The sequence below is a fragment of the Bubalus kerabau genome, chromosome 4 (assembly GCF_029407905.1).
Source record: "Bubalus kerabau isolate K-KA32 ecotype Philippines breed swamp buffalo chromosome 4, PCC_UOA_SB_1v2, whole genome shotgun sequence".
Classification (NCBI taxonomy): Eukaryota; Metazoa; Chordata; class Mammalia; order Artiodactyla; family Bovidae; genus Bubalus; species Bubalus kerabau.
The window spans coordinates 174032453-174048703 of NC_073627.1; the positions used below are offsets into that span (position 1 = coordinate 174032453).

The 16251-nt window shown below is 44.5% G+C and overlaps 1 protein-coding gene across 5 annotated transcripts in view; it reads right to left on the reverse strand.

The window, feature by feature from the left end:
* Positions 1 to 16251, reverse strand: part of TNC (tenascin C) — a 101888-nt gene that overhangs the window by 19865 nt on the left and 65772 nt on the right. For 3 of the 5 annotated variants that reach the window (XM_055579461.1, XM_055579460.1, XM_055579462.1), the window contains 4 exons: positions 10046 to 10318; positions 4157 to 4279; positions 2904 to 3047; positions 659 to 778 (listed from right to left, as the gene is read on the reverse strand). In XM_055579461.1, the coding sequence (XP_055435436.1) occupies positions 659 to 778; positions 2904 to 3047; positions 4157 to 4279; positions 10046 to 10318 (660 nt within the window). Of the gene's footprint in view, positions 1 to 658; positions 779 to 2903; positions 3048 to 4156; positions 4280 to 10045; positions 10319 to 11836; positions 12110 to 16251 lie in introns of all 5 variants that reach the window. The other 2 variants (XM_055579464.1, XM_055579463.1) reach the window with 2 other exon arrangements.

The window sequence follows — 16251 nt, forward strand, 5'->3', positions numbered from 1 at the left end:
CCAGCAGGAGAGGAGGAACAGGCTGCAGATGCACCATCTGCTTTTCTTTAAATGGCCTGTTGGCCTCCTTGATAGAATCGTGGTATTGATGCTCTTCCATTTGACCACAGCGGGAAGATACAGGTTGGGCTGCTCTTGCCACCACTTGCACGGGCCCCTTCACACCCATCCATTCGCCAGCCCCTGTCCCAGCCCACGAGTCTGTTCTCAGGTGGCAACTGAGAACCATAAGGACATTGCTGGACTCACCAACCTACCCTCGCATCTTTGTACATCAATCCTAAAGGAAATCAACACTGAATATTCATTCAAAGAACTGATGCTGAAGCTCCCGTACTTTGGCCACCTGATGCAAAGAGATGACTCCCTGGAAAAGACCCTGAGGCTAGGAAAGATTGAAGGCTGGAGGAGAAGGGGATGACAGAGGATGAGATGGTTAGTTGGCATCACTGACTCAGTGGTCATGAGTTTGAGCAAACTCCGGGAGATGATGAAGGAAGGGAAGCCTGGTGTGTGCAGTCCATGGGGTCGCAAAGAGTCGGCCATGACTGAGTGACTAAACAACAAAAGCAACCAAAAGTGGCACAAAGAAAGAACAGGAAATTTAGAGCTGGACAGACGCTCCTCAGAGAGAGGAGGGTCTTGGACATGACCTTACCTCTCTCCCCTGTGTAGGAGATGACATAATTATCCACAGGGGCGATGGCTGGCTGCCACATGGCCAAGGCTTCTGAGTCAGTGATGTTGGCTGTCACCAAGCTAGATGGGCCATCCAGAGCTGCAAGGAAAGATAGTGATGTGTTGGAGAGATAGTCAGCCATGGGGCAGTGCATCAGACCACAGCTACTCTGCTGTCTACCCTGCTCCTGGACTCCTGGTGTGGGACACAGTGTCAGAAGCATGGAAGAGTTCTGACCTTGGAGCCAGGATGACCTGAGTTTGAGACATGACTCCTTCCCTTGCTGTCTGGGTCATCTTGGGTCTCTGTTTCTCATCTGTAAAATGGGTATAGAAGCTCTGCTTGGCTTTGTCTTCAATTATACTTTGGTTTCCACATGATATAGGTGGAAAGGTGCTCTGTGAACTGCAAAGAGCTGAACACATGACAAGGATTTATATTTATAGTTCACGTTACTTTCTCCAGGGAAAGGCCTTACAAAACCAGGACAGGTACAGAGTGAGGGCTGCCTGTGACGTCTTTGGTTTTGAGTAATAGCCCTGGTTCGGTGGGCTATGGAGAACACAGAGGCGGGCTCCAGGGGCTGATGGTCCCAGGCTCTACCTTGGATTCCCTGTTGTGGGTCTGTGTGTCTTTGGGTCATTTGCCTTCTCCACACCTCACTCTCCTCAGTTGTCACAGAAGGCTGCTGTAAGGATGAGCTAGACGATGTGTGTGAAATGTGCTCGGGGCAGCACTCAATAATTGCAGTTGGTCTTAACATGACTGTTAAAGTTATTTGGAGTTTTCAGAATGATTCCTAAGTGACTTGTGCTGAGAAGGGATGGAGAGTCACAGTTCTTGGCCCTTTGAACTGACCACTGCTACAACCCAACACCCCCTTCTTAGAAACCAACCTACATGTGACTGGTTTCCGATTTCGTTCACATTTATGACTCAGTTACTCCGGGACCACAGCCCTGGGAAGATGGCGGGCAGGCAGCCATCGTCAGCTGACTTCACAGCTGAGGTGCCTGAGCCCCGGAGATGAGACGACTGGCCTGAGGGTCCCAGGAAGGGGTGGGGTAATTTGGGGGCACCCACCCCGTCCACCCGGAGGTCCTTCCTGTCTCATCTTACATGGACAGAATCTCTTTAACAATGAGGACAATGGGGCCTCCAGAGGAAAAAGATCCAGGCTTTGCAATCAGTTGCCATGGAGAAGCCACAAATGAAAGATTTCTAGGCGGGCGATGAGGATCTGTGTGGCAGGGTGGTCAGGACTCTGGGTTCAGACGGGAGGTTTTAATTGCATATTAGCAACCCTTTTAGACTATTAGGATATTTTTTAAATTTCCTGTGAGGCCCATTCTTCAGATCCCTTAATGGATTAGGCTGGATAATTGCTCATATATCAAAGGATAAATTGTTTAGAGACATGGGAGCCTGAAGAGAAATTTTCCACTTGATTCTCCTTCAATGCAATTCATTATTTTTTCCCTCCTTACAATGTGCTGTACAAATCAGGCTATAATAGGAAAATCCTCCTTTATCTAAGAGGGACGCACAGTTTGGAGGCAGCCTGACCTGAGTTCAGGTTTGCTTCCAGCATTTACTAGTTGTGTGGACTTGACCAAGGTGTGTAATTGTCCTGACTTGTTTTTCCCTCTGTAAAATGGGAAGGATATTAGCTATGAGAAGGATGTTAGCTATGTTAGTTTACATGGGAATGGTTGAGTAACAGCCCTGAAATACTGTAGCTGCCAAATCGAGAGTTGTTACTTTATAGCTATAACGATTCACGTGTCTGTGTGAAGCATCTGCTTGGAAGGGAAGGAGGTGGATTAATGCATGCAATGATCTATATTTACAGATGCTTTACATACACAGTTTCCTAAGGTCCTTATAGCATCCTGCAGAGCAAGAAGAACTGCACCCATTTTCCAGAGAAGGAAACTAGATCCTCAGGACATTGACTGACAGCTCTGTGTCTAGAAGGGGCAGAACCTGGGATTCACACCAGGTCAGTATGACTCCCCAGCTTGTGCCCTTTTCCTCACAATTCCCTGGGACATGGCGGCCCAGGGGGGCTGAGGATGAAGCTCAGAAGAGGCTATAACTGCGTCACAAAGGAGGCCTCTGGTGCTCCCGAGCCAGCCCACTTTCCACTAGACTTTCCTAAACAAAAACATTTTTCTTCTAACTGCTGAATCATGAGCAATGATGCTGAAGGTGGGAAAAACACCTGTGGTGAGCGTCCCTGAGACAGGCTCGCTTTCCTCAAAGCCCTTCAGGGCGATGACGCTGACCAGGTAATCTGCTCCAGGTAAGAGTCTCAGCAGCCTGGTCTGGGTCTTGGTCCCATCCACAGTCACCGCTGAGGGCGCACCTGGAACACAGGAAAAGCAGGAGGGAACGGTGAACCTCACTGGAACTTAAACACACCTGTCCCAAGAATGGGCGTAATCGGTTTGGCAGTGACACTGCATTTATCCAGCATTTTCTTCACTTCTTCTCATTGGCTCCTACCCTCTGGCATAAGAGAAGTTTTACTCTTTGTATAATGTTTTTTTCCATCCATGCAGAGGCCAAAAACTAAGCCAGGGGAGGAAAAATTATGAGGTCACAATGTGCTAAAAATGGCAAGTTTCCATTCAGTAGAGAGCTGGCATGCTGTATAAATTTTATTTATCTATTTCTTCCCACAAAGGATACGGGAAGCTCACTGTGTAATGTGTATCTGATATATTTAATCCATTGTATTCACTTAACTCTATATAGACTTATCTCTTCCTAGCAGATATTCTACGATTGAAGAAGATGATCATGGTCTAATTTGTACTCTTATATCTATTAAAAAGTCCAAAATTTTTGTTTTTTAGAATCTGGGGGCTGGTGAGGAGCTTGTGTATCAGTTGACCAAACTCCCTACAGAGATGCTGCAGCGTGTCTCTGAAGAGACAATCATCTTTGTATACACTTTGTATATACTTATCAACTGTCATCTTTGTATACACTTCCACTAACAGGGAGCTCACTACCTCCCAGAATGTCTTTAGATAGATTTGAGTATGTTTCCTCCCCCCACCCCCACTCCGTGGTCTTGTGGTCTCTATTATGGCCCACGTGACTGAACTAGAACTTTCGACTCTGCGAAGTCACAGCTTCCCATCCTTTGCTGAGACAGACAGATTTGGGGACCAAGAGGCAAAGATCAGTTTTGCCAAACAAAAAAGGTCAATGGGTTTAGAGTCTTCTGTCCTTGTGTGAAAACATTATTGGGGATCTATTGCTCATAGAATTTTAGAATTATGAGACTGGAAATGATCTTTTTAACATGATTCCTCATGGTATAGTTTCTTTCAAGGATCTCATAGCACTTTACAAATGAAGTCTATTCAGATGGTCTCAAATATGAAGAAGGAGGATGGAATTATCTGAGTCACAATTCCACCCAAACACTCCAGATCCCTTCCGTCTCCCCACCAAGCACCCTACCTCCTGCAATGGGCACGTAGGTGACCCGGAAGCTCTCCACCTGGGTAGTGGGTGCCATCCAGCTGACACTGGCTGCGTCTTCAGTGATGTCTGAGAAAATGATTTCCTTCGGGGAGCCCATGGCTGTTGAGGAGAAAGCACAGGAGAAACCCAGAAACAGTTAACTCTCTGGCTCATCAGTGATTCTTCCTGAATTCCTTATCCATGAAAGCTCAGTTTACATCTGAGCCAAGTCTTTAGGATGGAGGATGTGGTGCTCTGTGGTCAAGTTATGACTTGATGGAAACAATTGCTCTTTCATTCAGGTACAGGGCCCAGAGCTGCAGAGCTGCCATTTGGTTTCATCCAAAAAGAATGTTAGCATAGCTGACATCTAACAAGTGAGGGTAAGTGGGTAGTTTCATAGTTTGAAATAACCCTCCTTTCATTTTTGATGTTTATCATTTGTTTTCAAATCTTTGCCTTTTAATTCCTTTTATGATTAAAGAAAATTTGATATTAAATGATACCAAGTCTTAATGGGTCTTCCCTGGTGGCTCAGATGGTAGACAATCTGCCTGCAATGTGAGAGACCCGGGTTTGATCCCTGGGTCTGGAATATCCTCCGAAGGAGAGAATACTACCCACTCCAGTATTCTTGCCTGGAGAATTCCATGGTCAGAGGAGCCTGGTGGGCTACAGTCCATGGCATTACAAAGAGTTGGACATGACTGAGCGACTAACATTTTCACTTTCAAGACTTGGTAAGCACTCAGTTCTTTCACTTTATAAGGATTAACCCTCACTCAGAAACCACTGAGAAGAAGGTGTGGTTGTAGCCAATTTACAGGAGACCAAACTGAGGCTCCACTTTCACTTTTCACTTTCATGCATTGGAGAAGGAAATGGCAACCCACTACAATATTCTTGCCTAGAGAATCCCAGGGACGGGAGCCTGGTGGGGTCGCACAGAGTCAGACATGACTGAAGTGACTTAGCAGCAGCAGCAGCAAACTGAGGCTCAGTTCTCCAATGAATATTCTTGCGATGTGATCTAAGTCCCAGGACTGGGCGGCAGAGCTGGGCATAGCCCTGGGATTCTGGAAATAATGTTTACGTGGAAACTGACCTCGACAAACTCATTCTCAGATTGGATGGAGATTCAGAGCCAGAGGAGGGAGCTCAGAACCATCCCCAAGGCAAGCCCCCCTTGGATACTGGGTCTACCTGCGGGGAAAGCCATGCCCTGGGGGACAGTTTTTGCTACGTAAATACCTCCCCCGCAAACCCAGTTTCCTTTGGCTTTTCTCTGTGTATTTTTTGGCTTAGCTTTTTGCCCTCTTCAGCTGACCATGCTTAACCATACAGTCCAGGAAACAATTTTCGGGTCTCCAGGGAGCTCATTTCCTCATCTTTTTCCCTCTGCAGCCCACGTTGACCATTAAGTTCTGAAACCCACAGCCCACTTTGGGGAGTTTTTTTTCCCCTCTCCATTTCTGCTCTTTCTCCCTCCTCCGACGGCGTTCTCCTGTGATCTGCTAGCCACCCCCAGATTCTGTGGCTGCCTGGGGTTTTGTCTTCTCCTTGGAGGGCTTTGGAAGCCACATGGCTCTGGAGTGGGATGATCTTGATTGTCCAAATACCCTGGAGAGGCTGGGCAACTAGGGGCAGTTCCTGTGACTTATAGGAGCCTCCCTTGCTCCATCTCAGTGGGAAAAGTGGTGCCCACTTTCAGGAATGTTTTGAGGATTAGCAGAGATGATTGATGTAAAATCCTAGCACAGAACTTGGCACACAGTGAGAATTCAGTAACATGCTTGTTGTTTTTTTTTTCTTTCCCATGTGACTTTTTTTTCCCCCCCACCATGGGCAACCTGAATTTTGAAGTAGTCACCCAGGAAAGATCTAGATGAGGCAGAATGAGAAAAAAAAAACAAAAAACAAAAAAACAGTGAGGTGTGTAAACTCAGGCACAGGGGCTCTCTTGCGGCAAGCCTGGTCCACTCGGACCTCCACTCTGTGAAACTCATCGGGCCAGGTCCTGGCACACTTTAGAAGGTGCATCTGGCCACAGCTCCCCGATCTAGGTCCCAGTTTTCTCAACTGCACATGGCGATATTATCTGCCCTGTCTTTAAAACAAAACAAAACAAAAACCCATGAGAATTAGTAACCTCATCTGTCACGCACTCCTGAGGGATGCACTGGAAAGCCGCGTGTCGTCTGAAGAACGGCGCAGTGGTGGTGAAATTCCAGGCTCAGTGGTATTTTTAGAACACAGACCTTCCTAGGTGCGGAAGACACTTTGTTATTTTAGCATGCGTCCTGCTGCCGTAAACAGGGCCCACGAGTCTCCAGCACTGAAGTGGAAGAGGTGGCCAACGGGAACCTGAAGGCGGAGCCTCATAGAATAACTAAATTTTGCCTATTGAAAAGCTAAGGGGACCCAGGAAAGGCAATGCCTCTGACTCTCTTTCTGAGTAGACTCTTGGTTTTCAATAAAAGTTCCATTAGGGAAACATTGGAAATTGCTAGCAATTCTCAAGGAGGTTGAAGAGGACTTCTGTTTGTTCTCTGCGTAAAATGTTGCCTCCCCAAATCTGGAGCAAATGTATTTAATAATGTCTCCATTCACAATCATTTAAAAACCTTTTACCTTCAACATATTTTTATAAATACTTAATATATGTGACTCCTGTTAGAAGCTAAGGAGATGGTAGCCAGTATGGTTTAAGAGCAAGGACTTGGGGGTACACTGACCTGGTTTTGAATCCTGTTCTGGCTTTACTAGATAACAGCACCTTAGCCCCTTAGGCCTCTGTGAAACGGGGCTGAATGTGGTGCTCAGCTGGACTGTCTGTGTCACGTGAATCAGTGAGGATAAGTGTGTCAGTTGCACTGCTACGGGTGGCATGAAGTGCAAGCTCTATAATAGGTGGTTATCATCTTTACACTTAATGAGAGTCAGAACCAAAGGCACCAGGCACAGAGAGCTGGCTCCTGTAGAGGAAGGACTGCTGAGCACGTGTCTCTAGACCTGCTGACCCGGGTCCCCAGACACGATGCCGCTGCAGCTCTGTGGTTTGTGGTTTCAAGTGCATCCAAATTGGAACTAACTGGAGGGGCTGGGAGGCTGCCTGGCTGGGAAAAGTGAGATGGGGTGAGAGGGGGTACATTATGGGGCTTGGAGAGGGGTTGCCCCCTTGGCTTCAGGGTGCGGAAGGAGTGTACGATTAGGGTGGTGATGGGGCAGGTTAAGAAACATTTGAAGGTCCTCACTATCCCCAAGGTAGGCAATAGGAACCTCCAGAAGAGAATGACAGAGTCATCTTACTCTGGTTTCGGATTTTGAAGTATTTTCTTTTCTATTCTAGGGACCATCCAGATGGTATCTAGAAGCGTGTTGGCATTTAACTTCCCAGAGACAAGAGAAGCTCCTCTGGGTTTCCCAAAGGGGGACCAAGGCCATTGTGAAGAAGTGGCTCAATCCATGAAGAGGAAGAGCAGCCACTGTAGATGCAGAGATTGGCAGAGGAGAGAACAACCCATAACCTAAGTTCTGGCAGTAGGGGAATAGTTAAATAAACAAGATATGTGGGAATATATCTGAGATCTATTAATAAGCAAGGAACACACACACACACACACACACACCAATGTGTGGAAGAGTGGGTGTGTTAATCACTGTGCCAAAAAAAACCTGGAAAAAAGAGAGAACACAGACTTCGGTCTAATCTTGTCTGTTTGTAAGAGTATTGCTGCAGAGATTCAGAAGAAAGTAGTCATGCTGACTGCTTCTAGATAGAGGAACTTAGCAGAATAGAGACCTCATTGTATATTCTTTTTTTTAACCTTTATATTTTCAACCAAGTGGACCATTAAAAAATGTACATTAAATCACCCAAATATAGTATCAGCTAAAATTGTTACAATGGGCAAGGAAGAATACTCAACATTCCTGATCTGAGGGGAACCTCATAGCTGACCTTTGAGTTAGGGCCTATTGGCCAAGTGAGGGGACAGACACTCAGAGGGGAAAGGAGACTTGCTCAGGAGCAGGGGTCAGACGCCAAGAGATCTGCCCAGAGGCTGCAGGCTTAACCACTTGGCTACACTGCCTCTAGCCACTGTCTCTGTGCGGGGCACTCGGGGCTGCCAGCCTGTGCTCAGGGAGTGAGAGGAGATGCTGCAGCAGCTTTTATAAAGAAAAAGAGGAACAGAAAGAAGGGTTTACAAGGAGAAAGAGTGAAAAGACAAAAGGGAAACTTTCTGAAGCTGATGAGGTGACTGAGATGTCTACTGTGCTCCAGAGTCACCTCTCCCGTCATTCTAAGTACCAGAGCACATGTGTGTACACGCACACACACACACAGACACGTCTCTTCAGCTGTGAAATACAATGCCCCAGAGAAAGAAGTCAAAGAAAGGTCTATCTTACAGAGCCTTTTCCTTTGTTCTTAAAAAAAGAACTCATGATTATTCGTTCTCTTTTTTGCTTTAAAACTGCAGAGCCTTTGGGAAAAAAAAAAAGATCAGCAAAACAAAATCACCGATCAGAAGTAAACTTTGAAAAGCAGTGTTTATAAACCAGGGTCAAAACCAGCCTCTGCCTCTGATCTAGAGTTGTTTTGTGGGAAGCCACAGGGAGGAGGAGACAGGGACTCATGTCCCGGGAGATGGGGCCTCTGTGTTAAAAAGAAACAGGGTATTTCCTCTGGCTGAATTACTGCCTGGATCTCAGCATTTCCTCCACGTCTACAAATACCAGTTTTTATTTCTACAGGTGGCTTCTCAGAGCTCATTTGGTCCTGAAAGTTGGCATCGTAAGATACTCTGGACAAAGGGAAGGTGTTGCCTAGTGTTGTGCTCTTTGCATGTCAGAGGTGGCAAGTGTGTATAGTAATTGGTTATGTTATCTAGCCTGCCTCTATTTAATAGTAGTAAAATAGCTTGGTATTTAGGTTCTACTCCAAATCTGGCTGTGTGACCTTAGGCCAATCACTTCACCCTTCTGGGTTATAGATTCCTCATGCACAAACAGAAGGGTCTGGGATACATCATTCCTCAGGTCCCTTGTATTTCTGCTTGTGGTTTTATGATTGTTTCCTCTGGTTCCTCTGAAGCAGCTGTCTCTAGCAAATGCTCCATTTCTGTACCTCCCTTGGTTTCCTGAAGGAATTCATCCTACCTTACCATTGAAGGTCTGTCCTTTTGTCTTTAAAGAATCATGTTAATCTTAATATTATCATTTTAAACCATCTGGTAATGGCCATCTTTCTTTATTCTTCTGGAAAGAACTCATATTGAATAGAATTTTCATTTCTGCCTCTAGTGCTTTTTAGAGTTGCTGTGAGTATAAAATAAAATGTGTGAGCTGCCAAACCTGCTAACCTCTTCTTTTTTCCTTCTTGATCAAGGTACTGACTATTCACATGTAGAATTTTAGAAGTATTAATCTTTAGAGGTAGAGGTACCACTTCTCCATTATACCCTGCATAGCTTGAACATTTGACCAAAGAACACAGAAGTATATCTCTAGATAAAACATAACAGGCAGAAAGAAGTATCTTTGGAATTTGAAGAAAAAGCAATGATTGTAATGATTATCTTAGTGAAAATGACGAAAATGTTACTCGCTCTCATTAGCTCAGCCCTTGCTATGTGCCAGGCCCTCCCTATGGGCTTTCCATGAATCATCTCATTCAATCCTCACAACACTATTAGGTAAGTGGCATCATGCTCTTTTTGCATAAACACTTAGCCATGATCACAATCACAATCATCCAGTCTATAATCAAGATTCATGATTCAAACCCAAGCTTGTCTGCATGCAAATCTCTAATAATTTCCCAGCCCTGTGAGAAGAGGAACAGAGAACTTTTCTCTAGTCTCTCCCATTTATATATGGTACCTGTTGTTGCTATGGCAGTGACTGGCTGGGATCGCCTTCCACTGCTTATTCCATAGAGTTCAATTTCATATTCAGTGGCCTCTCTGAGACCTGTAATGTCCCTGGTTCGTTCGGGGGCAAGGAGGGTTATCTCCAGTGGCTCGGACTGCTTTTTGGTATCTCTGATTTTGAGAACAAAACTGTCGAAGACTCCTTCATCAGCTGTCCAGGACAGACGGAACCCATCTGGGGTGGCATCTGAAACCAGAAGGTTGTCAACTTCCGGCTCGGCTTCTAGAAGGGAAGAGAATGGTGGAAGGAGGAGAGAGAAGATCACTCAGCAGCCTGTGCCATAGTCTCTCTGGTGGGGGTATTGATATGCAGTCATGTCCCGGCTCTCAGAGTGAGAAGTGTCCTGAGATACCGAAAATAAAATGATTCAACATGGACATGTCCAGTAGGTCGAGGAGAGGAGAAAGAGAGTTGATACATTCAGTACAAGTCAAGTGGGTGCTTACATGTGTGAGTTTTGTCTAAAAGCAATTCTATAAATCCACATCTGGACTCAGCAAAGACCCCTTCCCTGAATTATTAAACAAGTTCAAAGCCAGTAACTTGTTTACATTTGCTCTCTGCCAGTGGCTGAACGCCCATGTCTGCGAGACCTTCTTCTTTTCTTTTTGCAAAGACAAATAAACCAGCATTAACGATCTGTAGAGCTGCCCATGATGATATGGCTGATTATATTTCCCTTGATCTTGAGCATTTGGCTTTTAAAACGTTATAAATGTTATGCTCTTTTTCTTGGAGCTGCTATACTAAAGGAGGCTCCTACTCTTGACTGGCTTGCTTTTTGTTAACCATTCAGTAAGTGTTCAGATGGTAGAACCAAGACTTGGAACCTCTTGTACTACATACTTTAGACCCAAAGTTGAGATCTTGGATTGCCTTAACTAGACAAAACTCAATGTCAAGGTAGATTTAGACCTGAGTTTCCCAAAGTACACTCAGAGCAAACTATGCCTGTTTGATCATCATTCATTGTCAAATAAATGTGGGAAATATTTCCTGGGTAAGCCGCTCTTGGAGAGAAGCATGCACTTTACAATGTTCTCTAGAGCCTTGTGGTCAAGGATCTTTAACTCAGTGTTTCAGAAATTTTTTGAACATGGAACTTCTTTATTAAGTAGGACCTCTGAATATGGAGTTAGTCCCCTCTAGAAAGACTTTGGGAAACACAGATTTTTGACTGTTAAAGTTGTTCATGCTATATTTCTCTAGGAATTATGAGTGTGCAGAAAATTATGGATTTAGTCTGTGTTGAAGAATCTCAATGATATTAGTGTTTAACAGTATAAGTTCACAGTTGGTTTTCCAATGACAAGCCCACCTGGCAAGTTTGGCAAGACCACAGTTGAGGCTTTGAGATGACAAATACAGTAAATAAGTTTTTGAAATATACTCCTTGGTATATTTCTTTTGAGAAGGCTAAAATGTAGCTGGGGACCAGCCGGATGAACACAGAGGAGGGTAACACACAAGAGCTACAGACAAGATGCGGTCAAAGGATTCGGGACACCTAGTGGAGACATTTTGACCTTCTCATTTCTGGAGTGGGAGGAAAGGAGCACTCGTTAGAGACGTGAGACGAGAGACAGTGCTGGGGGTGGGGGTGGGGACACAAAGCCTAGGCCACATCTATGGATTAAGTAGGAAACATGGACAAGAGTGTTAAAACCATGGTGGTCTCATAGATGGAGTACATGGAGGGAACTGGGAAGAGGAGAAAATGGCTCACTTGAGCCAAAATACCTGTAATAATCTCAGCCCTCAAGGGCTTGGTTTGGTGCCCTTGGGTGAAGCCAGAGACCATGACCTCATAGCCAATGCCAGTTATAAGGCCTCTGAGCTCCAGCTTCCTCTGGGTTCCTGAAAGGGTGAATTCCTGGGGGTCCAGCAGCTTCCCAGAATCCACCACCGTGACTAGGAAGCTGTCAAAGGCATTCTCCGATGCCATCCAGGAAACTGTGAACCCGTAGGGATTAATGTCGGAAATGGTTAGGTTTTCCAGAAGGGGCAGGGCCTCTGAAAGAAGGGAGGGGTGAAAAGAACTCAGGTTAGCGGCGCTGACTCTGCCGGGATAGCACAAGTCTCCACAAAAACTGAATGAGATGCACAATCAATCATCAAACGTGTTAATGTGCTCAGAAAATGCATTTTTGGTAAGAGCTTATCAGTTGCCAGGTGCCGTTGCCTTGTGTAGATCTCTTAACAAGTCTCTGAGATGGACGTCATTCCCACGATACAGGGAAGAAAGCCGAGCTTCAGAAGAAGTTGACTGACTTGGCCAAAGTCTCAGGGCTAGTATGTGACAGTGCAAGGCTCTAGCCGGGTCTGACTCCAAAGGCCATGGATTTTCCCAAGAAAACTGAATATCTTGTAATGGGTTTGGACTCCTTTGTCTATTTCCCACTAACTTATGGTCTTGAAGAAAATCAGCTTATTTATTTTTAAAACATACTCCCTTTTCAGTGTATTTTATATGTTTCTATTCCACTTCTAGATCTTATTTAGCATTAAGTTGACCAGGCCAGTTAGTGATGTATATCCTCACCAGCTGAGATAAAGGGATGAGGTAAGATTTTCTTGTGTGTCCAAATTTAACCAATTATGATTATGACGTATACTAAGATTTGCTAATTTTGTTTTCCTGGATAAAGGTAGGATCTTCAGTAAATTCTGTTATTATTTGTTCATTCAGTCACCAAACATGTGTCTCAGGTCCTCTTATTCCATAGGTACCAAAGGGTCTTTTTCCACATTGGAATTCCCCACAGGAGTGAGCTTGTATCAACTGGACTTCTGTTAATAATTCTCAACTGACAAGGCTTCACATCCATTATCCTATTGAACCCTCATAATGACACTGTAAGTAGATATTACTATCCTCTCTTCGCACCTATGACAACAAAGTAAGCAGAGAGGTCAGGGATTTCTCCATGACGCAGTAGTAAAGGGACTTCCCAGGTGGTGCAGTGGTAAAGAACCCGCCTGCCGATGCAGGAGACGTAAAAGTCATGAATTCAATCCCTGGGTCAGGAAGATCCCCTGGAGTAGGGCCTGGCAACACACTCCAGTACTCTTGCCTGGAGAATCCCATGGACAGAGAAGCCTGGAAGGGTACGGTTCATAGGGTCACAAAGAGTTGGACACGACTAGACGACTCAGTGAGTGACATATCCACTAGGTGGCTGAGCTGAGATCCAGCCTAGGTCATCTGACTCCAGGTTCAGTGTTTTTTCCATACCCTAAGCCAAAGTCTAATTAGTCAACTCCATTGGTGCTGGCAAGACCTGAGGCATAAGCATGGGCACTGGAGAAGGTCCAGGGCCTTCCCTCTAGTAAAACAAAACACAGCAAGAGCACATGTGTTTATTTTTATCAGAGCGGGTATGGGGGGTGGGAATTCCATGGCCAAGGCTGCTTTAGCCACATCTAGTTTAGAGCCTGCTATTTCACTGAAGCTAAATGGAAACATTCAAAGAGATAAATGACCTTATACTAATGCCCAGAGTTTAATACGTGGAATGTAAAGGAAAACGTTTAAAATGACATGTTTGGTGACTGAATGAACAAGTGAATGAATGCCCTCACCCCTTAAGCAAAGATTAAATTTTGTCACAGCTTGGATTTCCTGTACTTATTTTGAACTGCGTGGTGTTTGTCTTGAGGCTTTAAAAAAAAAAAACAAATGAAGATCTACTCTAAATCATAACTCTATCAAAGGCAAAGATGAAATCACATATACTGTGCTGACAGGCTCCTTTGTCTGCAAGACAAGGGTCTCAAATTCTGCTGCAGAACTTTGTTTGGATATGTGGCGCCTTTCTCTGATAACTGGCCTCTGCGAACTTCCAGGCCATCAAAGCAGAGAATTCCAATGAACAGGAGGGCATTCAGGCTAATTAGTCCATCAAGGGCTTGCTATTTATAGTCCCTTGTGTTCAGGTTTTTTTTTTTTTTATCTCTTTTAAAAATATGCTTCTTTTAAACTGCAGAGTGTTTTCACATCCAGGATTAGCTGAGACAATACTGTAGCTGGATCCAGGATTCCCTAAACCAGCTCTCCCAGCCCCCTTTTCTTCTCTCTGTTCTGTGGGAGACCCTGCAAGAAGCTACAAGTAAGGGCCTGAGGATCTGCATCCGGGCATACTTTCCCTCCTGGGCAGTGAAGTTCTCAGTCATCTGTCTGTCTGTTCCTTGCCCTGCCCCACTAAGGAATGACCATGTTCTGCATTTTAAGACAGGACAGTTGAATTCACATTAGACAACTGTACAGAAAACATTACCTCTCTTTGATCTTACAGTAAAAAAAAATGTAGTGTTCTCTTAAAAATAATAGGAAAAGTCATGACTACCAGATCTATTGTTTCTATCTAGGCTGTTGCTTTTATTTATTTATTGTATTGTTGTTGCTGCTTATCTTTAAGAACCCTACTTTTCTCATACTGTTGGGAGACAGAGGAAAGGACTCAGCATCTGTAAAATGCCTTCTGGATGCCAGGCAGTTACATTTCACCATATCCATTAAATCCTGAAACTGTCAGAGGTGCCTGTTAGTATTCTGTTTTCATACATGTGAGAGTGGGGTTTCAGAGAAGTTAAGAGCTGGTCAAGGTCATGTAGTTAAAAAGATGTGGGAGAGAATTAGAAACCACATAGGCCTGATCTCAAGATTCTCACTCTTTTAGGAAACCTATGCTGCCTCCAATTAAATACTTAGCTGATCGTATTGATATATCTTATTTATGTCAATAAACAGCAATTTATAGCAATTTGGACCTCAAGAGACGCCTAGTTTCATGTGAAAATCAGCCAGCAAAGTTGGTCTCCTAAAAATGATCATTAGTGGAAAGCAAGAGACTTCTAAATATTTTCTGAGGCTTTGCAGGTTAGAGATTTGGTAAACTGATACCACTTTCAGCCTTTGCCATTGATTTAGGATAATTTCAGGAAAGGGAATAGAAAACCATTTCTTTATGTAATTCAAAGAGAAGAAGTCGAGTTCAATAAATAGATCGGGTTTAATTAAAATTGGGATTTGTCGGCTCTAAGGTTGAAACTTCCTTAATCTGTTGTAGATGTCAATTTTAAAAAGTAACCCCTTTGTGGAAGAAAAAGTAAATCATTTTATTTCTGGGGCAGGTAGTTTATGGGCTGCTTTACCTAGCATGATTTATGGGCAAAATTCCTGCCTTGGGCCATTACCAACTTAAAACTCACTCTTCAGCCAGAATCTCCAAACTGTGAATCAGACAGCCTATAAAACTGGGCACAGAATTCCTTGGAAGCTTTATACGACTGTTGAGTCTACCGTCTTCATTTCCTAAGAGTGGCTGTGAAGGGTCTCTCTTGGAAATAGCACTTGCTCTCTTTTCACGTAGAAGTTCACATATGGAATCAAGACTATACTGGGGCTTGAATTTCCCTTTAGAACGCCTATCCCCTTTCCTCCCTTCCCCAGTTTAGAATTCTGAACAAAACCAGAGCCTTTGAAAGAGTACCTGTCACGACAAAGGCAGTGAGGGGCCTGGTGGAGCCCCCAGCCCAGGTGGTCCCTGCCACACTAACGTCATAGCCAGTGTTCACCACCAAGCCCGTGACGTGGGCGTGCTGTGTGTCTCCTGAGACTGTGAGCTGCTGGGGCTCGTGCAGCGAGTGAGAATCACTGACATTGATAACAATCTTTGCAAAAGGCCCAGCTTGAGTGGTCCATGACATGTTGAAGCTGTCAGGAGTGATATTGCTAAGGACTAGCGTGCCCAACTGTGGCTCGGGCTCTAGGCGGAAAGGAATAGGGGCAGAGAGAAAGAGAGACACATTATTAGAGGGAGCAGACGATTTCTCCAGCATGTAGCCATGGAACATGAAAGTATCAATCGCTCCAAATATTTGCTGAAAGGTAGTGTATCAAGCTTTGTCCACACCCGCATCGGTCATAAAGCTAGGAAATATACCACTTTCTCTACAGGTGTGGATTTGCTTTGTTTTTTTTAAGTAGAGACGTGACCATTTGCTGGTCATGTATAAAGAAAAGTGAAGAAGCCATTATAGCAGTAGATAGAATTATTGTAAAGATGTATTAAGAGTACATTTTCTAAGGTTTGTGATGGGGCACTAGCTCTGTGAGATGTTCCAAGACAAGATAGCTTCACATTATATTGAAT